This window comes from Tachysurus vachellii, chromosome 26, assembly GCF_030014155.1.
Source record: "Tachysurus vachellii isolate PV-2020 chromosome 26, HZAU_Pvac_v1, whole genome shotgun sequence".
NCBI lineage: Eukaryota > Metazoa > Chordata > Actinopteri > Siluriformes > Bagridae > Tachysurus > Tachysurus vachellii.
The window spans coordinates 13,215,428-13,242,969 of NC_083485.1; the positions used below are offsets into that span (position 1 = coordinate 13,215,428).

Below are 27,542 nucleotides of genomic sequence, written 5' to 3' on the forward strand. Positions count from 1 at the left end.
TACTGTACTACTAAAACCCATGAGGACCCTTTCTTTTTAGTCTATTCAAAAAATAAATTTGATGAATAAACACTTCTATTTCTCTATTACTCTATTTCTATACAAATCTATTATAATAAATACAGTATGTAGTATACAGCTGCAGTACATAGGTTATACTGATATGAATGCTTATGGAAATAAAAACTTTCGGACACTAACATTACAGCTGTTAAGTGTCCATAATTCATTTTCTGAGCTGTAAGATTATTGAAGTCATCTGTAAACTAGATTTATAGACATACTGGTGAATACAAACTGTTTCACAATGCAGCACTGCTGTGAACAATGAGCACACTACTTGCAGTCAAATGACTTTTAGGATTTCGTGTACAATATCTTCTTTCTATACTAGAAAATCAGTGGATGTAGTCATTTCTTTTCTGATTCCATGAAGAGATTTTACCAGACTATGGAGATTATTCACTTTTAATAGTCCAAATTTATCACAAATTAAGCTTTGATTAAGATTTCAAACAATCCCTATTATTGTGTAAGTGCTTTTCCAGAGTTCCCAGGCAGGCACAACACTTCTCTATTGTTGCGTATATTCGATTTTATTCTGCAATTAATACACAGTATAATTTTCATCGTTTTAAAAGTGAAATTTTAAGATAGAAACAGGCAGATATACAAATTCGACCTCTGAGTGTCGTACAATGTGGCCCTCAAACAGCCTGAAATATCGTACGGTATAACACATTAGCAAAATATGTGCAGTGTAAGAAGACATTTGGAGCTTTAGAACATTCCTACATGCAATGCAACCTTTATAGAGTTAAACCCATGCTTCATTCCTGTCCATACGTCTTTAGCAAATAATTACGAAACAGCATTTGCTGATATTTGTAGATAAAAGCATGCTATAACTAAAGTAACATTCAATCAGTACACCTTTAAAGTCCTTTTTATAAAGGCTGATCAGTCAAGATATCGAAGAACTGTGACTGGCAGTTTAGTCTAACAGCTTTCATGTATAAAGAGAAAACTTAACCTTAAAGCCTTAAAACCTGAATATACTGTACAGTCAGGTCCAGAATTATTGGCACCCTCGGTAAAAAAAAAAAAAAAAAAGATTCGGGTGGGAAAATGTCTGTGGTTTGATAGAAAAATCAAATCCTAATAAAAAGTGACATCACAATTATTGGCACCCCTAAAAATCCTTATAAGTAAAATGTAACTGAATAATGTTTCATATACATATATTTTATATATTTTTTACATTTAGCCTGAGTATTTAGGAACTCCATATTTTACTAGTGAAAAGGCCAAATTCCTTCAGTCATTCATCAATATGCAAAAACAAAAATGAAACGAGACAAAAATTCCTAAACAAGGAAGAAAATAATTCAGCTACCCGAAATATCCTGTAAGAGTGATAATTAAGAAGCATAAAAGTGTGTGTAAAAGTGTTTTTCACTTTTAGGAACCGTCAGGAGGAGGTTCAAGGAGCCACAAAAGACCATTGATGGAGATTTGAGTGAGATGGTAACAGTTTAGGGTCCCCAAAGCATGCCCTATTTGGAAGAAAGCTTTTTCTTTCATCTAACAAGCAACATAAGGGCCGGGGGTTCACTAGACATGTAGTTTATAGGCATTTTGAGTGATTGTGGCAGCACTAAAGGTGGGTTTAATGTAAACGAAGTACACTACTACAGAAAAGACAGTATGTTATGGTGTTATGTCAGCAGGGGTGCCAATAATTGTGATATATACATTTATAAACATAAATCTAGTTGCAATAGGTGGTTATATTTTTACTTCATTAAATTAAAGGTGAACTTTTTCTCATCTTTTCAGTGTGAGACTGGGATAATTAACTGCAAAGTCGTTTTTCATACCTTTTTGTTCATTTTTTTTTTTTTACTAAAGATGTCAACAATTTTGAAGCGGACGGTGAGACTTGACGGTGCAGTATTTTGTGCATAACTATTTTTTTATTGATTTTTTTTTAAAACCATGCATCACGTACTTGGTACTAATTCTTAGAAAAGTAGAAAACAAGCCTGTCAATTTCCTTCCTCGACAAACACAAACATTATTCTAAGCCCTTTCGATTCAGTAAGACTATTAGGATGTAAAGCAACATTACATTACATTACATTAGGATGTAAGTGAAGCTTATTCCTATGATAGGAGATATTTCTGGATAGTAAAGATTTAAGACCCTGGTTGATACCAAGGATTTAGCTTAAAACGATATGATTTGTACTGTAGTGTAAAACGAATGTATGCGTTTAATGTTTGTAGTAAAGCAGCTTGGCGTTGCGTCTTATGTTATAGTCATCAAAAAGTCTTCAATTTGATGCTTTAGTTGGCTATATAGTATAGAACTCAAAGATAATGATCAGTCAATATCTGTTATGGAAAAACGGCCAGTTCACCTGCACTTGGTTCACATACAGCTTTCAAATACATGATACAGATATATCAAGATGCCTTGTATTAAATGGCATGATGTTGTTTTGTTTTTTTTTGGCAGAGTCTGCTATTGTAGCCTAAATCAATCACAAATCACATGCATGTCACCAGAACCCAAATCTCGTCATCAATCCTGTCATGACTCTGTCAGAACCTGACCGTTTCAGGTCTATCCAAACCTGTGGGAGAAAAAAAAAAACATTTTCCTTTCAATGACAAATTGTAAACTTGTTCCCTCGCAAATCCAGACGAGTCTACGAGTCTTCTAGTTCATGGACGTCCTTTTCGGGCTGCTCGTCTTCCACGTCTTGTTGCTTAGTGGGATGCGAGTTCGCCTTGCTTGCGTCTGAGTTGCTGTGGCCGCTGGCACTTCCCAGACGTGTCGATGCCACCACCGCTTTAACGGCAGCCTGTGGAGATCACAGGATCTCTAGTGATATAGACAAAGACACTGTATGTTTTACTTTCACCTGAGTGTCAATATCCCAACCTTGAGCTTTCTTCTGGCGTTGAACTCCTGGAGCTTCTTCTGAGCCGTGTCCATGTGGGTGAAGTTAGCGGCTTTCCCGGTCACCCACGGGTGCTGCAGGGCCTGTTGCGTCGTCAGTCGCTTCTTTGAGTCCTTGACGATCAACTTTTTCACCTGAAAACAAGAGAAAATAAAGAGTATTATTTTCACATGAGAAGAATGATCATGTAAGCAGCTTGGTAAAAGGTTTTATTGTTAGACTACTATTAGGTTTCTGTAATGTTGAAAATTAGAAAACTAGAAAACTACTGTAGAAAAATGAATTTCCTTGAAGTAGAAGTGTGCTGAAAGCAGTCACTCACCAGGTCTTTAGCGTTCAGAGACACATTGTCCCACCAGGGGGAGACAAACTCATATTCACAGTTCAGGATGCGCTTGAACATGTACTGATCTCCTCTGTCATCAAAAAAAGGCTCAAAACCGCACAGTCTGGAAAAAAAGAAACAAATGAGGGCGAAAAGAAATGGTGACTAAATCCACACATATTTGTAGTATGTTCTAGGTTATCTGTCTCCTTTACTATAGCTTACCTCTCTCTCTCTCTCTCTCTCTCTCTCTCTCTCTCTCTCTCTCTCTCTCTCTCCCTCTCTCTCTCTCTCACTCTCCCTTTCTCTCTCTCTCTCTCTCTCTCTCTCTCTCTCCCTCCCCCCCTCTCTCTCTCTCTCTCTCACTCTCCCTTTCTCTCTCTCTCTCTCTCTCCCTCTCTCTCTCTCTCTCTCTCTCTCTCTCTCTCTCTCTCTCTCTCTCTCTCCCTTCTCTCTCTCTCTCTCTCTCTCTCTCTCTCTCTCCCTTCTCTCTCTCTCTCTCTCTCTCTCTCTCTCTCTCTCTCTCTCTCTCTCTCTCTCTCTCTCTCTCTCTCTCTCTCTCTCTCTCTCTCCCTCTCTCTCTCTCTCTCTCTCTCTCTCTCTCTCTCTCTCTCTCTCTCTCTCTCTCTCTCTCTCTCTCTCTCTCTCTCTCTCTCTCTCTCTCTCTCTCTCTCTCTCTCTCTCTCTCTCTCTCTCTCCTCTCTCTCTCTCTCTCTCTCTCTCTCTCTCTCCCTCTCTCTCTCTCTCTCTCTCTCTCTCTCTCTCCCTCTCTCTCTCTCTCTCTCTCTCTCTCCCTCTCTCTCTCTCTCTCTCTCTCTCTCTCTCTCTCTCTCTCACTCTCTCTCTCTCTCTCTCTCTCTCTCTCTCTCTCTCTCTCTCTCTCTCTCTCTCTCTCCCTCTCTCTCTCTCTCTCTCTCTCTCTCTCTCTCTCTCTCTCTCTCTCTCTCTCTCTCTCTCTCTCTCTCTCTCTCTCTCTCTCTCTCTCTCTCTCTCTCTCTCTCTCTCTCTCTCTCTCTCTCTCTCCCTTCTCTCTCTCTCTCTCTCTCTCTCTCTCTCTCTCTCTCTCTCTCTCTCTCTCTCTCTCTCTCTCTCTCTCTCCCTCTCTCTCTCTCTCTCTCTCTCTCTCTCTCTCTCTCCCTCTCTCTCTCTCTCTCTCTCTCTCTCTCTCTCTCTCTCTCTCTCTCTCTCTCCCTCTCTCTCTCTCTCTCTCTCTCTCTCTCTCTCTCTCTCTCTCTCTCTCTCTCACTCTCCCTCTCTCTCTCTCTCTCTCTCTCTCTCTCTCTCTCTCTCTCTCTCTCTCTCTCTCTCTCTCTCTCTCTCTCTCTCTCTCTCTCTCTCTCTCTCTCTCTCACTCTCTCTCTCTCTCTCACTCTCTCACTCTCTCTCTCACTCTCTCTCTCTCTCTCGCTCTCTCTCTCTTCTTTACTATAGCTTACCTTTTTTCTATCTGTCCAGTATCACTGTACCTATCCCTAGCGACTCCTCATTTTTCTGCTGTTGTAGCTCTTCGACCTCGAGGTTCAATATGTCGTGTGTTATGAGATGCTTTTCTGCTCACCATGCTTGTAAAAAGTAATTATTAAGAATAAGTAGCGTTCTGCTCGAACTAGTCTAATTTTCTTCTGATGTTCTATAACTCTATGACTAGATATCGTGAAATGTATGTTCTCCTTCATGATATGTAACACAAATGGTGATATTGTGTAGATGTTAGCTTCAATTGAACATCATCCAGATCCTCTCCAATATAATACCGATCCCTGGTCTCATATTTTAAATTGTTGTCTTGTTTCAGGAGACCCCGACGTTCGATTTTTGTAGGTAAATTACACTTCGGTAGAATAATAGAGGAACATTTTCCCTCTTTCAAAATCCTGCAGGGACACAGACTTTTGTGCTTGTCTGTAAAAAGCCCTTGATTAGAACCTGCATGCTAACCACAGGTACTAACACCTACAATACATTATAATATATGAAACTCATGGAAAATGTCAAGGGAACAATATGAGTGTATCTTTTAATCTATTTTTGGACACGGAGAGCATCTTCACCATCCATTCACCAGCTGTGAATCATCCCCATTAATGTGCACATGAAGACATTATAATAACAAAGATATGCATCTAAATGTAAAAGCAATAAATGAGCGAGGCAACTTACAAGATGTATGTAATAACTCCTACAGACCACATGTCAACTTCAGGCCCATAAGCACAACCCCGGAGGATCTCCGGAGCTGAAAAGGACAGAAACAGAGATAAGGGTAAGAGAAAGAAATTAGCCTAAAGCCAGACCTGTAACTTAAAGCTCCAATTTGAAGTCTTTATTTATTAACCCAATTAACTAATTACTTACTGGCATGACAGCAGCTCCAACATCAATGCTGGCTTTATATAAGGTTTATATAAATGTAATCTTTTAATATGTTATCGTTTCTATAGTAACTTCTAATCCACAGATTAACCTGTTTCAATGGAAATATTAAAATAGCACTAAACATATAAAAATGAAAGAAGTGCTATTAAAGTTAACCGGAAAGCATCAGGATATTAGTTCCTCAGCACAAGGTACAAGAGGAATAAAACACTTTATACTGTTCCTGGAGAAGAAATCATTTGGATCCAAACAGGTAACAGCTGCAATCACACCACCTGTCACTGAGTCGTTTTCTTTACCAGCAATAAAACTATATTGTGTTTTATGATTTACTTCAAAGGGTTTAGAAGGGTTGTTTCTAAAGTGTGTTAATTAATACAGACCAAAATGAAATAAACCAGGTTTTGTAAATATATAAAACAAAAAATAATAAAAATTTAAACATAAAATTTCATGGTGTTAATTAGATGTTATTAGGGGGTTAAATAAATGATGGATAGGCAAGGACCAACAACTTCCATGGTTTTCAAATAAATTGGGAAAGAGTCATCAAAAGAGTCGACTCTTTCCGATTCACTAAAGAATCAGAATTCTGATCACTACAGAGCACCAAGGATTGGAAGGTGCGCACAAGTTACAGCCAGAGATGGGAAACTATCTGTTTTTTTATTTTGGTTTGTCCCCAACAGACTTCTGCTTGATTGGGATGAAAATCTACCCCCCACTGGACAGTCGGGGCTACTGTGAATATGCAGATGACGTTAACAAGCTCACCACAATATCCCGGAGTCCCGCACACTGTCTTCATTGTCACCTGGTCGTCTATGATTTTTGAAAGGCCAAAATCAGCTGAAAAGGTCAAAACCACATAGAGGTCAGAGGATCTGCTACGTACAAACACTCTAACCATGTACACAAACAACCGACCGGGTAAAATTCATAAACATTCCCTTCCAAGGAATATCCCATCAAGATGTAGGTCTTAGACAGGAAACAGAGATCAATATCCATACCTATTTTGAGAGGAGCATCTGGTGCGGAAGTAGCGTACAGGAGGTTCTCAGGTTTCAGGTCACGGTGCACCACACCGTTTTCATGCAGGTACTGCGAACAGAGACAGACGGGCGTAAATATTCATCACACTTAGCTGTTTCTAAAGCTGCCTCTGTGACTCCGAGTCACACTTAAGTCAAGTTACAAACTCTATTGTTCTGTTTAACCTGAAGGAAAAATGAAAATTCATAAGCAATATCACTCAGGAGACTGAACTCCTAATCAGTCAATCATAGACGTGTCTGAGCTTAGGTATACAGAAGAACGCAGTTAGGGTTCCCTTTAACTGTTTAGCTGCCATGTATCATTTTGTGATTGTGGTTCGAGAAGATTTCAGAAAACATTTTGTTTATTTTCAACCTTTTCAGACAGGGAGCTGATTTACCCTGAGTCTTGTGTGACAAATAAGAAGAAATAAAAGACCTAAAATCTGTGATGTGCAAAACAGGGGTAATTAACCGGTTATTGACAGTTATTAAAAGGTTATTAACTGGTTATTAAGGGGTTATTTATTGTTATTAAAGGTTAGTAACTGGATATTAAGGGGTTATTTATTGTTATTAAAGGTTAGTAACTGGTTATTAAGGGGTTAATTACTATTATTAAGGGTTATTAACATTTGTATTAATTTAAAAACTGTTATTAAGGGGTTATTTATTGTTATTAAAGGTTAGAGGTTTAATAAAAAAGGTTATTAAAGGCTATTTACTGTTATTGAGGGAATATTAACTGGTTATTAAGAAGCTTTTACTGTTATTGAGTTATTAACTGGTTATTCAGAGGATATTTACTGTTATTAAGGGTTATTTACTATTATTAAGGGTTATTAACTGATTATTAAGTGGTTATTAATGGTTACTAGCAGGCTAGTAACAGTTATTACGTTATTAAATGGTTACTAAGGAGTTATTTACTGTTCTTAAGGTTTATTTACTGCTTATTAAGTGGTTTATTTCCGGATTATTAACGGTTATTAACGGTTAAGTGGTTATTACTGGGTTATTACCAGCTATAAAGAGGTTATTAACTGTTATTAAGGGGCTATTTACTGTTATTAAGGGTTATTAACTGTTATTAATGGGTTATTAACTGTTACTGAGGAGCTATTAACTGGTTATAAACTATCTATGGCAAGCTTACAGTACATGTGAAAATGTAACTGGAAATCAGTCGGAATGGTGATATAATGGTCCAAAATCTCTTCATTATACAAGTAGACATGAGTGTGTATAACATTTTCATAAGCTTTCCTTTTATAAACTGTAATCAGTGTGATTACAATGTTAAACGTTGAACAATTCAAAACAATTTGTACAATCAGGAAACAAACCAATCACAGAATATGGGTGGAGTCAGACTCAAAAATTGAATCTACAAAATTGTCATTGTGATTAATTATCTGACATAACATAATCTGACATGACATAAATCTGATCATATATAATATACATAAATAGTCTAAGTGGCACAATCTGCTTCTTTAACCTTTATTCCTTTGCTCTCCTCTCATCTGTCTGTTGAGTCTTTAAAATCTCTTTTCTAGGAGCCACTTTAATCATGTCACAGTCTCATTTCCTGCTTTTGCGCACAACCAATTGGATGTAACCTCCTTCCTGGCTTTCTGCTGCCTTCATGAGCTTTTAGAATGATCATTAATTCTAGTTTCCTAATGAAATGTTGCACATGAACATCCCTTCAAGTCACAATTTCAAGTGGGCACATGTGATTCTTTCGTTTCTGAAGTGGGCTTATGTTATTTTCACAGGAAGTGTAATTTGAAGATACCGTTACACATTAGGCCAAAGTTTCCCAATGACATTTGCATAAGCATTAGAGCTACTGTAGCATCACACTGAGCACTATCTCTACCAGATAAGATGATCTTGAAAGGATCTTGGTGCTTTGGGCTTTGGTTAGTAGTTCGAATTCACATAAAAACTTCAATTCCAATTCCAAGTCTATTAGCCTCCGACATGCTGTCATAAAAAAATTAAAAACGGTAAAATAATGAAAGAATAAAAAAAAAAAAAAAAATTTACAAAATAAAAATATAAGAATAAAATAAAAAGAATAAAAATTTAAAAAGTTTAAAATACAAATAGAGTAAAAAAAAAAATTGAATAAAAATTGAAAACAGAATACAAATAGAATTACAATAAAATAGAATTTACTGAAGAATATAATGTAATGCAATATATGCTACACAAAATCTGGGTGAGTTAGGTGTCGCTGTGCAAGTCCAGAAGATGTTATAGATAACTAGCTAAAACAAAGACTTTGTAAAAGCGTAAGAAACACACAAGCTGATGTCCTAACATGGTTGTCTATGGACTGGCTGGTTCGATTTCTCGTGAACAAAAGAGCATGTAAAAAAACAACATCTTAATTAATATATGCAGCTTGAAGCATTTAATGCAATTCAGTTCCTGTAATGTGATTTACTAAACCAGAAAAAGTGGTTGCATGCAATTAATACAGAGAGCGTTTAAATGTCCGAAGTTAGAGAACATTCAGTGTTCATTCATTCATTCATTCATTCATTTTCTACTGCTTATCCGAACTACCTCGGGTCACAGGGAGCCTGTGCCTATCTCAGGCGTCATCGGGCATCAAGGCAGGATACACCCTGGACGGAGTGTCAACCCATCGCAGGGCACACACACACACACTCTCATTCACTCACGCACTCACACACTCCGGACAATTTTCCAGAGATGCCAGTCAACCTACCATGCATGTCTTTGGACCGGGGGAGGAAACTGGAGTACCAGGAGGAAACCACCGAGGCACGGGGAGAACATGCAAACTCCACACACACAAGGTGGAGGCGGGAATCGAACCCCCAACCCTGGAGGTGTGAGGCGAACGTGCTAACCACTAAGCCACCGTGCCCCCCTCGTCTGCGTTCATCGGACCTCAAAACGATACATTCACGATATTTCAATAATGAGAAAACTGAACGAAATTAATCCTCAGAACCTCAAAATAAGAGTCTATTTATTTACATTTAATGCTTTCATTAATAATTATTTAAGATTTTTTTTTAAGAAGTAAAATTTGACTTCATGAAAGTTTCTCGGCTGTTCGATTCTTTCCTATATAAGGAAAAGGGGGTTTAGAGCTGACCACAGAATAATAAACACTGAGAATATGAGCTGCTCTTTTGTTTTTTATTCACCTAGACTACTGTAATACACAGCATCTGAAATCACAACAAACAGGCAGCTTGGTTGTAATAGCTAAGACATGAACATATCCTATTACACAGGTTTTAGATTACTTTGCTTTCCTTAAGTGTGTACTGCTTGTTTTTACAACGATTAATAGTGCAGCGTCTTGTTTCTTTCCTGAGTACGTTAATCGCTCATTTCACATATGAAACAAAAAACCTTAAAACCTTAATTTTTGTTTCATTGCAGAATTCTGTATTTGCGTTATTTTAGTCATTTAATCCTTTGTTGCTGATATTTAGTTTAGAATTGTTTAACAAATTATTTTTCTCCGTTCAAACTGATTTCCAAGATGCACGAGAAACTAAAAACAAAAGCAAAAATGAAAACCAAAAGCAAAACTCCAAAAAAAAAAAAAAGAAATAATTTGCATTAGCTTTTTACATTACTTATTAATTCATTGTTCATGGTAAACACAATGTAATGAAAAAACACAATATAATAATTAAGAGGTCGGTCTGTTTAAAACTTTTACACAATTATTATAACAATTATTATATTCAGTCTGCATACTGACATAATGATACATGTAGTGTATCAAAGCGTTAAAGGAAAATTTCTTGGACAAAGAAAGCCAACTGTATAACTTATAGTGGCCAAAACATTTGGTTCAGTCTGAAGTTGATAATAATAATAATAATAATAATAATAATAATAATAATAATAATAATAATAATAATAATAATAATAATAATAATAATAATAATAATAAGGGGGCACGGTGGCTTAGTGGTTAGCACGTTCGCCTCACACCTCCAGGGTCGGGGTTCGATTCCCGCCTCCGCCTTGTGTGTGTGGAGTTTGCATGTTCTCCCCGTGCCTCGGGGGTTTCCTCCGGGTACTCCGGTTTCCTCCCCCGGTCCAAAGACATGCATGGTAGGTTGATTGGCATCTCTGGAAAATTGTCCCTAGTGTGTGATTACGTGAGTGAATGAGAGGGTGTGTGTGTGTGCCCTGCGATGGGTTGGCACTCTGTCCAGGGTGTATCCTGCCTTGATGCCCGATGATGCCTGAGATAGGCACAGGCTCCCCGTGACCCGAGGTAGTTCGGATAAGCGGTAGAAGATGAATGAATGAATGAATAATAATAATAATAATAATAATAATAATAATAATAATAATAATAAAAACAAAATTAAAAAATCTCTTTTTGGAGAAAGGAAACATTAAACTGCTGGTTTTGTTTGAAACATAAGATTAAGAATAAAGTATTAAAAGAACAATAAGGGAGAAAACCCCTGTGGTGTTCTGTAGGAGTGCGACAAAGATACTGGTTTATAGGCAACGCCTCTGGTAAGAAGGTTACCCTGGAAACTCATTAAACACAGCAGCTTGGACCAGCAGAAGTCTGCCTGGTTACAGTAGAACCACATGCGACTGCCCACACTCACACACGTACACACACACATGCATACACACAAGGGGGCGCTCAGTCGGAAGTATCTTCTTCGTAATGGTTGGAACATCAGAAAAAACAAGTTAAGTGACAACATAATGCAAATGATATGTTAATGATATGTTAATTAGCCTTGAACTCTGAAAGCCCTGTACTTGACATAGGTTTCAGCTTTTTACTTTCAAAGACTGCATTTCTGTCTTAATGATGTAAGTGTAAAAAAAACATTTCTTATGGCAGACTTTATCTGATAGAAAACAGTGCAGTGTTTTTCTCTATCCTCACCAATTAGGTTGACATGTGGGAGTGTTATCTTTGTGCAATATCCAAGGGGAATTCTTCCTGGGCAATGCACAGTGGAGCTGACATACATACTGTATCTCATATTCTCTCTCTCTCTCTCTCTCTCTCTCTCTCTCTCTCTCTCTCTCTCTCTCCAGTCTGAGGTCTACTTATCTCGGCTAATGGCCCAGCGCAGCTCATCAGCACCACAGACGCTGTTGTAAGCCCTTATACGCTCTGTCAGGGCCACAGATACAGGAAAACAGAAAACTGTAAATGCCACATTAGCTCCTGTTGCTAGATAATGCAATATATCAACCCATCCAGATTTAATTTAAATGCCAGTGAAAGTCTATAGAGAGAGACTGGTCTACCCTGAAACTATAAAAATATTACAAGCTGGTACAACTGTAAATAATAACTACAAGAGTGGATCAGATTGATCTGAATTCCTGATGATCTGAAGTGCTAGGATTACATAGACATTCTCCAGCAGTGGTTGGGATTGGTCAAACATTCTCCATTAGGGGTTTTGATTGGTCAAACATTCTCCATTAGGGGTTTTGCTTGGTCAGACATTGTCCAAAATTGGTTGTGATTAGTCAAATCTTCTCCAGGAGTGTTTGGGACTGGTCAAACGTAGTACAGAAGTGTTTGGGATTGGTCAAACGTAGTACAGAAGTGGTTGGGACTGGTCAAACGTAGTACAGAAGTGGTTGGGATTGGTCAAACGTAGTACAGGAGTGGTTGGGATTGGTCAAACATTCTCCAGATGTGATTGAGATTGGTCAAGCATTCTCCAAAGATTAGTGGGATTAGTCATACATTCTCCAAATTTTATCAACGTGCCAAATGTAACCATGCAAATCGTCAGTGGGAACAGTGGCGGTTCTAGGATTTTTCTGTAACAGGGGCCTTTAAGGGGCCGCATGTTACATTCAGGGGCCAATTACAGGGTACATTCAAACACACAAAATAATTTATTCAGTACGGTGCAAATACATTTCGGCAGTCATTCCTTTTTCAAAAGCTCGAGTGCCGCCAATTGTTTGGGGGTGGAATTGCATCTGTGATTGTTGTGAAAAATTCTCTGGTTGCTCTTCTCGTCAACGATTGATGGAACGGGGGCCAATCAGGGGCCAATCAGATTTCAGCAGGGGCCAGGGTCCCTGTGGCCCCACCTCTAGAACCGCCCCTGAGTGGGAATTCCATACTGAATCGGTCAAGGCCCGGGGCTGTTGACCTACAGGGTGCCGGTGGAAATCAGTTTATTAGTTTGAAGTATTGAAGGTATAATGTTGAATATCGTCAGTGGTTATGCTCCAAAAGTAGGCTGTGAGTTAGAAGAGAAGGAGAGATTCTGGAGTGAGTTGAGTGAGTTAGATGAGTTGATAGAGAGTAATCATGGATGGGAGAGAGTAGTGATTGGAGCAGACTTCAACAGGCATGTTGTTGAAGGGAACAAAGGTGATGAGGTGATGATGAGCAGGTTTGGTGTTAAGGAAAGGAACCTAGAAGGACAGATAGTGGTGGACTTTTCTAAGCGGATGGAAACAGAGGTAGGAGTGCACGAGGCAATCTGAGAGAGATTTTTGACTGCAAAGTGGTGGTAGGAGAGAGTGTAGACTGACAGAGTCGGGTGGTGATGTGTAGAATACGGTGGTGAAGAAGAGGAGAGGAAAGATAGAAAAGGAGACCAAGTGGTGGAAGTTGAAAAAGGAAGAAGGTTGTGAGGAATACAGACAGAAGCTGAGACTGGCTTTGGATGGTCAGGAATAGCTTCCAGATGAGGAATATGAGAGGGAATGTAAGGTGGAAGAGGTAAATACTGTAGAGCAGGAAATAGAACGGATGAGGTGAGGAAGGCTGTAACGTAAACCAAGAGTGGAAAGGCTGTTGGTCCAGATGACATACCTGTGGAGGTGTGGAAGCATCTATTAGAGTCAGCAGTGGAGTTTCTATCTAGATTGTTCAACAGAATTTTAGAGAGTGAAAAGATGCCTGAGGAATGGAGGAGAAGTGTTCTAGTGCCGATCTTTAAGAACAAGGGTGATGTGTGAAGTTGCAGCAACTACAGAGGTATAAAGTTGATGAGCCACACAATGAAGCTATAGGAAAGAGTAGTGGAAGCTCGGTTGAGAAAGGAAGTGGATATTTGTAAGCAGCAGTGTGGCTTCATGCCCAGAAAAAGCACTACTGATGGAATTGTTGCTCTGATAATGTGAATGGAAAAGTACAGAGATGGTCAGAAGGAGCTGCACTGCATCTTTGTGGATTTAGAGTATGACGGGGTGCAGAGAAAGTGCTGTAGTTCAGACAGAGGAGTTCATGGTGGAGGTGTGGCTAAGGATCGAGGGCATCATGGATCGAGGAGTCAGTTCTTGTTTGCTATGGTGACAGACAGGTTGACAGATGAAGTCAGACAGGAATCTCCATGGACAATGATGTTTGAGGATGACATGGTGATCGTGTAGTGAAAGTAGAGAGCAGGTTCAGGAACACCTGGAAAGGTGGAGGTCTGCTCTGGAAAGAAGAGGAAAGAAAGTCAGTCATAGTAAAGCCCTATTCGGACGGGATTAGTTTTACGTGGGGACGTGGAGTAATGCAATTTTACCTCAGGACGTCTGTAATATTAATTGGCCAATTCGCACGGGACAAGACATCTCAGTAAAACTAGCAGAAGTGGGAGGGGTAACTCGCTTTACGCACCACAGTAACCTCCTTGTCGTCATGTGCGTATGATCGTTGCTTCCTGTTATCACGTGCGCAAACAGACAACATGGCGCCTCCATGCTTGCAAAACGCGCCAAAAACTACTTTTAAACAGGAAATTACGGAATTTTACCGTACATATTTACAGCGGGTCTATTCGGACGGGATTAGTATTACCTGAGGTAATTTTTCCGGACTTTTTTACAGAAGGTAAAAGTCGCCGTAATCTTTACTGACATTGTCCGTAATGATTACCGAGATGGCACATTCAGACGGGACTAAAATCACAGAGAAGCTCTGGTAATAATTACTTTACCCCCACGTCCCCACGTAAAACTAATCCCGTCCGAATAGGGCTTAAGACAGAATACATGTGTATGCACATGCATATGTTACAGGGAGCTGAGGTCAAGAATGTGTTGAAGTATTTGGGGTCAACCGTCCTGTGTGACGGGGAGTGTGGAAAAAAGGGTGAAGAGCCGAGTACAGGAGGGTTGGAGTGGGTGGAGTAAAGCATCAGGAGTGTTGTGTGACAGAAGAGTGTCAGCAAGAATAAAAGGAAAGGTGTAGAAGACAGTAGTGAGACCAGCTCTGCTGTATGGGTTAGAGACTGTAGCAGTGAGGAAAAGACATGAGGTAGAGATGGAGGTAGCAGAGATGAGGATGTTGAGGTTCTCAGCTCTGCTGTATGGGTTAGAGACTGTAGCAATGAGGAAAAGACATGAGGTAGAGATGGAGGTAGCAGAGATGATGTTGAGGTTCTCTTTAGGAGTGACGAGGATGGACAGGATTAGGAACCAGCACATCAGAGAGACAGATCAGGTTGGCTGTTTTGGGGACAAGGTCAGAGAGGATAGATTGAGATGGTTTGGATATGTACAGAGGAAGGAGATGGTTATATTTTTAGAAGGATGCTGGAGATGGAGCTGCCAAGTAAGAGGTCAAGAAGAAGGACAGAGAAGAGATATATGGCTGTGTTAAAAGAGGATATAAAGTTAATTGGTGCATGAGTAAAGGATGCAGAGGATAGAGGTAGGTGGAAAAGCCGAAAGTAGAAGAAGTAGAAGAGGTCAAACATTGTCCAGAAGTGGTTGGGATTGGTCAGATATTCTCTGGCAGTGGGTAGGATTGGTCAGAATTTCCTTCAGAAATTGACAGGATTGGTCACACTTTTTTTGTGAGCAAACTGATTAAAATCCTTTAAGACCAGCCGGAAGTGTAATTAAAAAAAACTGCAACGATGCATCGTAGGCTTCCTTTGGCATCTAGTTTAATCAACACAGAGGTGTTTCTCTGGAAAGATATATATACGCACACACACAAACAGAATGTGTGGGAACTCCCAGCAGAAGTACACAGGGCAAAATTATGTGGTGTGATATTAAAAAAAACAGGCGACACTTCAAAAGGGGGCGGCAGCATTAAGCTCGCTGTTCTTCCAGCCGGTGTGATGTAGAGAGTCTGTGTTTACTTATTGCAGCCTGCCAACTCTCTAAGCTGAAATCCATGCATGAGAAATGTGCCCACCGTCCTGCTATCTCATCTCCTTGGCAACAGCGATCCTTGGTGAAATGAAGGCCAAGAGGCGAGAATACACTTTAAAAAAAAACATCTAAAACTACAGAAGCTACTGTACACCCATGAGGACAGACCCTGTTTCTGCAATGTGATATCTGTCTCAGCTACTTAGCTGGTGCAATGGATGGAGCGGTTGACAGATTTCGTGTTGTGTTGACTGAAAAAGATGCAATAGGTGACAGAACAGCTCTGATAGTAAACATGTGTGGGGAGAAAGAGACTGAGAAAGAGAGAGAGAGAGAGAGAGAGAGAGAGAGGGAAGACAGTGGGAAAGAAAGAATAGAGAATAGCCATCTGTGACCTCTCTGTGGGGTCTCACTTCGCCTGCTGGCATTAAAGCAGAACAGTGAAAGCACTAAATCTCATTTCAAGTCTCTCTGGAACAGGATCCAAAAGTACACCAAAGCTGTTTTATGACTGCAGACCTGAACCATTACCACGGCTAGGAAAGCAGATTTGTGTCAAATGTATCGTAAAAAAATGAACGGGAACCAGAACAGGGTGGATTATATCCTTTTAAATTTGTCTCAGTAATAACTATTATGGGGTCACGGTGGCTTAGTGGTTAGCACGTTCGCCTCACACCTCCAGGGTTGGGGGTTCGATTTGCATGTTCTCCCCGTGCCTCGGGGGTTTCCTCTGGGTACTCCGGTTTCCTCCCCTGGTCCAAAGACATGCATGGTAGGTTGATTGGCATCTCTGGAAAATTGTCCGTAGTGTGTGAGTGCATGAGTGAATGAGTGTGTGTGTGTGCCCTGCGATGGGTTGGCACTCCGTCCAGGGTGTATCCTGCCTTGATGCCCGATGACGCCTGAGATAGAGGCACAGGCTCCCCGTGACCCGAGGTAGTTCGGATAAGCGGTAGAAAATGAGTGAGTGAGAATAACTATTATGTTATTTCTATAATCCTATAGAATTTATAAAGAAGTTCTAACACACTCGTGAGACTCGTGAGACGTGTTGCTAAAAGACAATAACGATCCCAAACAGAAAACGCTGAAGTGTTTGATTCTTCTAATACCACAGCTATTCATTCTCGATTATTATTTTCATTAATGAACAGTCTGTACTATTTAACTACGTATAATTATATTTAAAGTTCAATCGCATTATAGCAGCTTTAAAAAGTAGTTCCTCGCAGGCCTTTTTTCATATTTTAAAGTGAATAACAAAGAAAATGTAGTGTGTCATGTTACAGAGAAATCGAATAAGTTTTAATGACGCATTTATATACTGTGATATACTGTAGAAACTAGTTATTTCGCAAACTATCCTATTAATGTTATGGTTTAATAATTAAAATTCCTACTTTTACATTACATTTTAATGTCATTTTTTCAAGGTTGCCAGATTCTAGCAGGGTCTCTAACAATTCCCACTTGGGGTGACCAGATCCTTGTCAGATGTACTTTCAGATTTACAGATAATAGGATTTTTTCTTTCTACAGCTGGGTTGCCTGATTCTTTAATCAGGCAACCCAGATTCTACATATCGTCGCTGTCGGGCGGAATCCTCATCTCCAAAACCGCTATTTTTCAGGAAATTAAAAAAACGCCGTACCTTATCTGCAGTGCACAGGGTTTAGTCCGCGTTGCAGTGAAATGTCTTGCGCTAAATTCCTGTCCTCAGACGAGCACCAGAACTAGCGGGGGTCAAGATTTTTTTTTCTTTGAGCCCAGTGTTTTGAAGACATTTACCTCAGAAGACGTGTTGATTCGTTGCGACTCTTCTCGAGGAGAAATATGCCGTGAAGCTCTCCCACGGAGTGAGGAAGAGGTGGACAGTTGAAGTGTCCAATGGAGTTATGAGATTTGTGCTCAAGCTATTTTCAAGACTTTAAATTGGTTAATAACTTGTAAAAATAACAGACCCACGTGGGCATCGATATGACAATAGCATCGATATGTGAAAAAATATGAAATTGACCAAATTTGGACATACGAGGTTTCCGCCCGACAGCGACGATATATTTCTTTTCTCTAGGTGTGTGCATGATAAACACTGTTCCTAATTTAGTTGATATTAATGATAGCTGTATCGCATGATGGCTTGAATCCAAATGGGATGGAGGAGAAATGTTAGCTTCACGAATGGGAAGATCCACACCTGGTCGAGTTCAGCTCATCATTCATAATCATCATTTCTGACTCCACACCAGTCCTGATGTTTGTTTGATGGATGGCAAAGAGCCAGATCAGATCAGATGGAACAACACAAGGCAGTAAATCAGACTTAGTGAAGGAAGACTCACCGCGACGGCCTCCAGCACCTGTTTGATAGCGTCCGCTGCATCTCGCTCGCTGTAGTAGCCCTTCTCTACCACCCTGGAAGAAGGAAAACTTGGTCTGTAATCTGCAAATGATGCCAGGTTGAGCAGCAGGGACTGACATGCAAAAAGAGTTGGCTGAGTGCTTTTTATAATTTTCACTTTATAATTTTCCCAGCTTTAGTGTAAGCTGGTGACTCAAGCACAACTTGGCGTGCATAAACAGATGAACAGAGACACTTCCGCTGATTAGTCATTGCTTATGCGGAAAAGCTTGTTGGAATCAAACAGACGTCATGTTTATGATTTGTGCTGCAGATTAGGAAATGAAAAGAAGGCAAAGGTTAGAGTTTATCATTATCATTTGGTGTTCATGTGGAACCCAGAACCTACCGCATGCCAACACATCGCAGGGCACAATCACACACACACATGCATACACACAATAGACAATTTAGAGATGCCAATCAGCCTATAAGACCCATCTTTGGCTGCAGGAGGAAAGCTGAGAACCCAAAGGAATCCCCCAGAACACAAGGAGAACATGCAAACTCCAAGCACTTGAATTAAACCTTCGACCCCAGAGGAGTGAGACAAATGTGCTGTCCACTGACCTGTCAAATAATTCTCCTCCAGTGACGAGCTCCAGGACAAGACTGATTTCTAATGGTGTCTCAAAGATCTCTTTCAGCTTAATCTGCCATAAAAATAAAATGTGAGCGAGAGAGAGAGAGAGAGAGAGAGAGAGAGAGAGAGAGAGAGAGAGAGAGAGAGCAGTTTAACTATGACATAATTAAAACACTGTAATAAATAAGGACTGCTGGGAGACAAGTGCTGCACTTTTATGCCAGGCTCTGAAGGCACAACCATTTACACTGAAGCCTGTATCTCACTCTTAAAGAAAAAACATCTAATTAATGGGTTCTTTTGTTTCGTAAAGGTTCTATAAAATTTAGAACCAATAATCTACCTCTACCTCAGTCAGGGACCAATTTTAATATACTGTAAATAAATCATGGACACCCTTAATTACAGGACAGATTTTTTTATGAGCATATTTATGTATATCAAAAAAATTAGGCACATTACATAAAAATGTGTAATGTGCACATTATGTGTAATTCACAATTATCCTGAGTTAAAATGTTGAATTTCAAAGCTTCATGAAAAGTGCACTTAGATATAAGGTGGCATTTTCTGCTTACAGTACTTAATGAGATTAAACCCATTCAATTTAAGCAATCGGCCAAGTTTTTACTCTAACTATAATGATAAATAAATAAATAAATAAATAAATGAAGGAATAAGCTCTACACCACAATCTTCAAAGTTCTATTCTTTTCTCTGCAGGTTACCGTAATCAGAACGTGAGCAGAATATTACATCATCCATAATCCTGAATGTTTTGGATGTTACAATGCATTTTACACCCAGACTTACTATATTTGGATGAGAGAGACGCAGCAAGACTCCGATCTCCGTACGTACGATCTTCTTGTCAACCTGGAGGAACAAAATCAGTATGTATTCTTCAAAATGAGTGCGAGAAGGTGGCTCATGCATACAAGTTCAGTACACAATATCTTAACTCTTTAAATTCATGGAAAAGACTATAATACGTGCCTTTTTTTTATCAACGTTACATGATACGTGTTTTTTTATGCTGTGAGAAAGGGGGCATTTATTTATTTATTTGTTTGTTTGTTTGTTTGTTTCTGCTGTTGTGATTTTTCTTCACTTGCCCCTTTGGAGGGAAATGCCACGGCAAATCAATACAGGTACAATAAGTTCTTCTGACTGATCACTATGATGAAACGTCTCAATCCTAACAGGTGTGGTGTTTTCCAGGGTTCTGGTTTCCAGTGAACGGTGTGATGAAGAAGACAGTGATGTAAACCATGTGAGGCAAAACTCAACCTCAACGTTGGAGCAACGCATTACGCTACGTTCGCACAGACAGCGTCTCGTAGAGACAAATCTGACCAGAGAGCTTTCGTTTTCTGGTTACATGAACAACGGCGACTGTTGGCGTGTAAATATAAGTGTGACAAAATTAAGAAAAGTTGAACCTTATGCAAATACGGAGTGCGACGTCTACCAGTGTAAGCAAAGACTCTCGTATCTCTTATAATATGACGGAGATAAAAAAAACTACTGAATTTATATACTATCGCACCAAATCTCCCTCCAGAATGTCATTTTAGTGGCAAGAAATCTGATCTGGAATGCTAATAAACGCAGTTACTATGGCAACCAGTAGTAGGATGTGAATGTTTAGTGGCAACGACACAACAAACCGGTTCAGGTAGCTTGTTAAGGACCAACACCTTACTAACACAATCTAAGGTGGGTTTTTCCTTTCATGTGTAACTGATCTGTATACTGTATGTAGTTAACTATCATGTCAGAGACAAAAACGTCTATATTCATGAACTTCTCCAGTCCGAGATTGGGGAAACCTGATAAACTAAGACCTCTCGATCCAAGAAGAAAGAACAAATAAGAATAGAAGAAAGACTTGCTTGGACATGTCGGACAAAGGACTCACTGTTTTCTTCAGCTTCTTCACAGCGTAGGGTTTCTGTGTGCCTTTTTGTCGACATCGAAACACCACCGATGTGGCTCCGCTGAAATCAGCACAAAAAATCACATGTCTTATAAACCTTTTAACATATTAACCAAAAGCTTACGTACACAATTACTAATTAAAAGACAATCATACAGCTCGTGAACCAGACCGGCAGGTCCGAATCTGATATACTTACTGCTATTAGACTTTACACAACGTCGCTGTTAAATTGTCAACACTTGGTTAGAAGGAACTGATTAATTTTCTATAACATTACAGCAGATATGGGAATCCTGCTGGCTGTAATTCATACTCAATGGATTATGTTAATGCGCTCTATTAATGTCGTAATGCAGGGGTGTCTGAACTGATCTTCACACCCGTTCACATCCACAATTACTCAGCAGTGAATTTATTCACATGCCGTATATTTATCTCCTTTTTTCTCATAATTTTTCTGTTTATTTTATCTTGTACAGCCTCCTACTTTAGTGTTGAGTAGATTGCATTTATTTCCTTATTTTTCTTTGTTTGATTATTTTATTGCACTTTTAAATTCTAGTTTATACACTTTTCTGAATCTTGGATTTATCTCGATTTCTGTTATACACAGACTATATTGTCGTACTGTGTACGATCGAGTACGTGACAAATTATTAAGTGCATGATTGCGATTATTTGCTGTGTTAAGTACAAAATGTATAAAATAAACAACATGCTGTTACTACAAAAATATCGACTTCGAGTGACGAATTAGACAAAACCAATTATTTATTATATTCTTATAACAGCATGTTGTGTTCCTTACCCGGTCAATATCTAGTTCCAGTTCCAGAGACACAATACATTACTTCCTAATTTACACATAAACCTAGTGAGCTTACACCTTATTAGACCTAAAGCCCACTGCTGGCTTTAAAGCTTCCGGATCTACATTTTGGTGTTAAAAACGTGGCTTATTTTCAAACATCAGCATCTTATGTAGCATCAGTGTTTTGGTCCTTCAGTACAATGCATAATCAGCTTAGGCCAGGAATCAACCCCCAGGCCTCAAGCCAGCACAAAATGTGTGCCGGAACAGGGCCGGGCATCTCAGCCGGAGATTGTGTGATGTGTAAATAAATGAAATGTAGGTAATACAATAAAAATGAACCAGCTATGTTATTGCTGTAGAAGGTCCATCTGTATTTTTGGTTTGGGGGGTTCAGTGGAAATGGAGATGTTCCTTTCTTTTTGGGTATAAAGTACACTCTGCTCTACACACACACACACACACACACACACACACACACGGTAAATGTGAACAGACACCAAGCAAGCACGAGTGCCAGCTCAACAATCTGCTCAATAATTACTATATCCCAGAAAACCGAAGCCCCTCTCGCCATTCCTTCCCAGAACAATATTTACACTCCAGGACAAAATCAGAACAGCACAAATCAGAAATCATTACACAAAGAAATATTTTGAGGAGGATCAAAAAACCTCAAGCAGATATCAAGCGTTTAGACGATTCTCATCCCATCCCATCGTCTCTCTGGTTTTAAGCCACGCTTTGTGATTGAAGCTAGAACGCCGAATTTCATTTCATCACTAAATGTTAATAAAAGGATTTATATTAATGAAGAAGCTAATAATATTAATTATAAGGTAGTACATTTTCTTGGCCACATGCCTTTTAATGGAATTGTGCAGTAGAAAAAAACCCTCAGTAAATATTTTTATAATGACAATGATAAGCACTCCATACTTAACATTATGGATGCAAACAATGAAAATACATTAGATGCGAAGAATAGACATTGTAAATACATACAAATACAGATATGAAGAGGAGATGCATTGTTTTGTTTGCACTATTTACACGGTTTAGGCCACGCCCACTTCTGCTTTACACCCAAAAACAAATCCAGATCCAGAAAGTGCCAGAATAAATTTTCCATTCCTTTCCACCGACACAAATTATTTATTCATTGTTTTAACTCTAACAGATAACAACTTGGCACATAGTTTGAGTTCTTCTGAGACTTTTTTTTTAAGTTTTGAGGAGGTTACATAACACACATACGGAGCAGGACTCAAGGAACAATTCAACCCCGATTCCAAATCTGTGAGGAAAAAAAAACAAGAAAACATGTGTACGCTTAATACAAATCAAAAGTATAACACAGGTCCAAAGCTGCTATAACAGAAACTGCATATTTGCTCTCATAACAATAAGAGGATGTGAGACTAATAATATAATAACCAAAATGTAGAAATACAATCAGCTAAAAAGAAGACAGATGGGTTCGTCGTCCAAGAGCCAGAGCATGATGCTCTGCTCATCACCAGTAATGCCCCAAATCCAATCACTATTCATCAGAGTAATAATATTACATTACGGAAATGAAGTCACACACACACACACACACACACACACACACACACACACACAATCAATGTCTTAATCCTACAAAGACAGATCCACAATAATAGTTCAAATGAGGCAATATTGCTTATTAATGGCACTCACAAAGCCCCCATTAGCGAGTTTGACCAGCGTTGAATTATTGATCTAACTGCTCGAATCACTACAGTAATTATAAGTTCATACGATATTTACGCTAAGGCATAACGTGGCCCGCACGGATGTCTGTAACTAATAAAAATGTGTCAGATTTGAAATATCAACCAGCAAAATATTCATCCATTCATCCAATTCTGAAGTGTTTATCCTTCACGAGTTTGCAGGAAAATTGGAGTTTATTACATGGGATTAGTGGCACAAGGCACGGACACCCTGGATGGAGTGCCAACTCATCGTAGAGCACAATCACACACACATTCATACACTCTGGACAATTTAGAGATGCTAATCAAAACAAAGTGTGTTTTTGGACTAGTGGAGGAAAGTGGGAACGGAGAGGAAAGCCCCAAAGCATGGGGAGAACATGCAAACTACATACACACACACACACACACACTCACACACACTCATGGTGAAGGCAGGAATCAAGCCCCAAACCCCAAAGATGTATTTGCTTTGTGAGAATATAGCACCAGATGTATAATTGCGTATCATCTCAGCACAGTAGATCCAAGACATAATTAATAGGCTTTTATTAATTATTTTCAATGTATTAATTTTTTTTATTAAACAAGTTCAATTAACGTTACCAGTTAGACAGTTAGACAAGCTAATTATTACAAGAACTCCAAAATAAATATAACCACTATGATAATGGTTGGTTGTCTGTCGGATGTTTTTCCACCACTGCAACAAGACTGCAATAACATTCAAAAAAAAAAATAAAAAAAAAAAAAAAGATCATGGATTTTTTTTCAGGCTATACTTCACAAACCCGACTCGGAGAACCACTGCCTTAAGGCATTTCTCAGCATTTTCTCTAACACAGATAGCTCCGCCGTGGTAGCTGCCAAAATCTCTACTTCTGGACATATTTGTACGTATTTTTACTTCATCAATCATTCAGCAAACCTAATACAACTTTTGATGATCATACAGCACTTGCAAAAGCTTTGAGGAGAAGCTAACTCGATAAATTTCAACGATGGTAGCCACTTAGCGATAATGGATTTCCTAGTTCTGTTGTTTCTATGCACTTAATGGACACTTAATGGGGAGGGATGCACAACACCGGAGTGTGTGTGTGTGTGTGTGTGTGTGTGTGTGTGTTACCCAAGCTCCTTGTTCTGTTTCTGTTTTCTGCTTGCCCAGTATTATATAATCCCAAGCAAGTAAGAGAGAGAGAGAGCGAGAGAGAGAGCGAGAGAGAGAGCGAGAGAGAGAGAGAGAGAGAGAGAGAGAGAGAGAGAGAGAGAGTCTATCCCTAGTTTCATTACAGATTCACATTGCTTTGCTGTATCTAGGACCCGAGGGCTTTACATTTGGCATAGCTGATGAGAGCTCAGTGTTCAAACCGAGTCAAAATGATTCATCACCACATGCTCCATGATACATAAGATCCTGCCATGCTATAGGCTAAATTCTGAACACTGTTAATACATAATAAATAACAACTTTACCGTACATTTTGTGTGGATTACTGGCAACTAATAAAAGTTCCACAAATCGCCCTGTCAGCAAGCCTCTCATTCCTGCAGAATTCAGTTGGCCATCCTGCCACCATATGGGAGCATTTCGCTCTCATTTCTGATTACTCCACACACTCCATCTTCTCTCTTTCTCTCTCTCAGATGAAACAGCTCTGATTATAATTATAATCCAGTCTGCCAAACCTTTTCAGTTCACTACAAAGCTTCAGAGGAATAAATGCATCAAAGCAACTCTGGAAGCAAACACAAATAGGAAATTTATACTTATCATATTCACCAAGCATAGACTTAATTTAGCTACGACTGAAAACTGGGCTTCAGCCTCGTATCTCTTGATAAACCACACACTATTACTGACGTCCGCACTGATTTGACTATGTATTAAGGATTAAGCCAAGCTTTTGGATAAAACCTGCCCTAACTGGAGGTATTTTAGGTGACTGATTACAAACTGAGCTCAGGTTTATTATAACCTTTAAATTAATTTGTTTTGCACGTGTCCACTCTGGGTTCCTCATTCTTTCCTGGCAAAAACATACTAGTAGGTATAATCATAATCTTATTTTAATTGTAATTTTATAACCTAACCTAATTTCCTCTGAAATTTCTTCTTTGAATTCTCAAAAGAAAAAAATATAAATATAAAATATAAAAGTCAGTTTTCACAACTAGCAGGTGTCTACACTTCCAGCTTTAAATAAGTGTGAATGAGCTTGTGTGTGTGTGCGTGTGTGTGTGCGCGTGTGTGTGTGTGCATGTGTGTGTGTGTGTGTGTGTGTGTGGTACCCTAAGATGGACCTCCATCTCAACCAAAGTATATTCCCGTTTAACACCCAGGACCCCCAGGATAAGATCCACTTCAACGCCCACTAAGATAACGCACTTACTTCAGATAAATGACTGAACCATTCGATCACATGATGTGCCTTGTGGGATTCCACCATCTTGCCATTAACGCATACTGGAAAGAAATGATCCCTTATTTATGTGTTCATGGTGTACATCTCACCTTGCTTCACCATCTGTTCACAAATAGCAAGCAACAAGGAATTTCCCAATACTGTTTTTTTTTTCAGCTCATACTGTGCCTGTGATGTCCTCTCAGTGACCCAGTCCACTGTCCATTTATACACAAAACAATCTGTGCAGCATCACACACTGTATTACGAGTTATGTCATAGGTTAAGGCAAGAGCTCCGGTTTGGTATGCAAACGTTAATATTTGAAGTGTTAAAGGCAAAAAAAAAAAAAAAAAATACTTCCAATACTAAAATAAATAAATAAATAAATAAATAAACTAGCAAATATTAATTATATGTAGCTCTGTTGTTAGAAATTCACTTATAATTTTTAAATAAAAAACATCAAATATTAAACATAATGCTACAATTAAAAAAAAATAAAAAAGAAGCATTAAATAGGTTAATTTTGAATTTCATTATACTTAATTAAAACAAAAGAAAATAAAATAAAATAAAGAATTAACCTTTAAAATATGGGCATTTCATTGAAAAGAAAAATTTATGATTGCATTTTTTCATTTTTTTAAAAAGGAGATGTAATAAATGTAACAATCATATCTAATTGAAAAAAGATATATTACAATTTAAATTAAAATTACCTTCATCTAAACTTAGACTTAAATTAACAAGTGAACTTAAAAGGGGAACAAAAAGATCAAATAAAATCTTTTAGAATAAATCCTATTTTAAAAAATGTGTAGCCTTTTATTCTCCCCAGTTCATGAGAGCTGAGAGGTACTGAGGGGTACTGAGGGGTACTGAGGGGTATTTCAGGCTACTGTACTCAAAGGAATTGACTGCAATGAGGGGTATTAAAAGGTAATAAAGGGTACTAAGTGGTACTGAGATACTGGAAGATAGGTACTAAGGAATACTGAGGTTATTAAGAGGTACTGAGGGGTAATGAGATGTATTAAGAGGAAATTAAACAGACTGAGAAATAATGAGGTTATTAAGAGGTACTGAGGGGTACTGAGGGGTACTAAGGGGTACTCACCGTCCCAGTTCCGACTCCAGCTCGTAGAAGTCCTCCAGAGTCTCTTTCTTGGAGCCATCAATCCAGTATTCCGGAGCTGCGCCTGGTCTGGAGCTGATCATACTGACTTTGAGCATCTCAGACGCAGTGATCCTTCTTCAGCTGCGGTGTGATTTCCCCGCTTCACTTCAGTGCCACGCTGCGGAGCGCGGAGTCGCCTTGCGGTTCCCTGAGGTGCGGTTAACACAAAACACACACTGGCTCGGAAAACTGCCTTAAACGGGAGCGACAGAAATAGTGAGCGCGGCTCCGGTGTAAAAGCGCACGCAGGACCTAGAAATGTGCGTGTTTGAAGTGAGCTGTGAGGCTACACACATTAACCGGAGCTCATCACCCGCAGCAGTGCATCGTTTTCTCCCAGTGAGAGGGGGCGGCCGGTGCGCTTCCACTGGGTCTTACTGTCGCTAATGTACCGGGGATTCAGTGCGCGTCACAACACCGGCGTTATGTAACACTGAGCTGAGATCCACTGCTCTAATCTCATGGGCATGAAGCCATAGCATGTCATAATAATAATAATAACAACAACAACAACAACAACAACAATAAATAATAACAACAATAATAATAATAAATAATAACAACAATAATAACAACAATAATAATATAAATAATATTAATATTAATAATGATGATGATGATGATGATAATGATGATGATTATGATAA

General features: G+C 39.1%; 1 protein-coding gene across 2 annotated transcripts; it reads right to left on the reverse strand.

Annotated features, from left to right (window-relative positions):
• Positions 1-570: 570 nt before the first annotated feature.
• camk4 (calcium/calmodulin-dependent protein kinase IV) lies at positions 571-27,267 on the reverse strand. 2 transcript variants are annotated; one of them, XM_060862905.1, is made up of 12 exons: positions 27,190-27,267; positions 26,836-27,043; positions 20,737-20,815; positions 19,629-19,691; positions 18,803-18,885; positions 18,174-18,246; positions 6,684-6,774; positions 6,445-6,519; positions 5,455-5,530; positions 3,292-3,418; positions 2,951-3,103; positions 571-2,870 (listed from the first exon to the last, which is right to left on the reverse strand). In XM_060862905.1, exons 2-12 carry the CDS (start codon positions 26,949-26,951, stop codon positions 2,715-2,717), a joined length of 1,092 nt encoding a protein of 363 aa, XP_060718888.1. In that variant the 5' UTR covers positions 26,952-27,043; positions 27,190-27,267; the 3' UTR covers positions 571-2,714. The 2 variants fall into 2 exon arrangements, with proteins under 2 accessions (XP_060718888.1, XP_060718889.1); XM_060862906.1 differs by lacking the exon at positions 27,190-27,267 and having other exon boundaries at positions 26,836-27,174.
• Positions 27,268-27,542: the final 275 nt, after the last annotated feature.

What these genes read in the sequence shown, in the direction of transcription:
- camk4 (XM_060862905.1), bottom strand. Translation starts at nt 26,951, where the DNA reads ATGCTCAAAGTCAGTATGATCAGCTCCAGACCAGGCGCAGCTCCGGAA. An exon ending in AGGTGCTGGAGGCCGTCGCG is followed by an intron (nt 6,775 to 18,173) that starts GTGAGTCTTCCT and finishes CTCTGTTCGCAG; the next exon opens with TACCTGCATGAAAACGGTGT. An exon ending in AGATGCTCCTCTCAAAATAG is followed by an intron (nt 6,520 to 6,683) that starts GTATGGATATTG and finishes TGACCTTTTCAG; the next exon opens with CTGATTTTGGCCTTTCAAAA.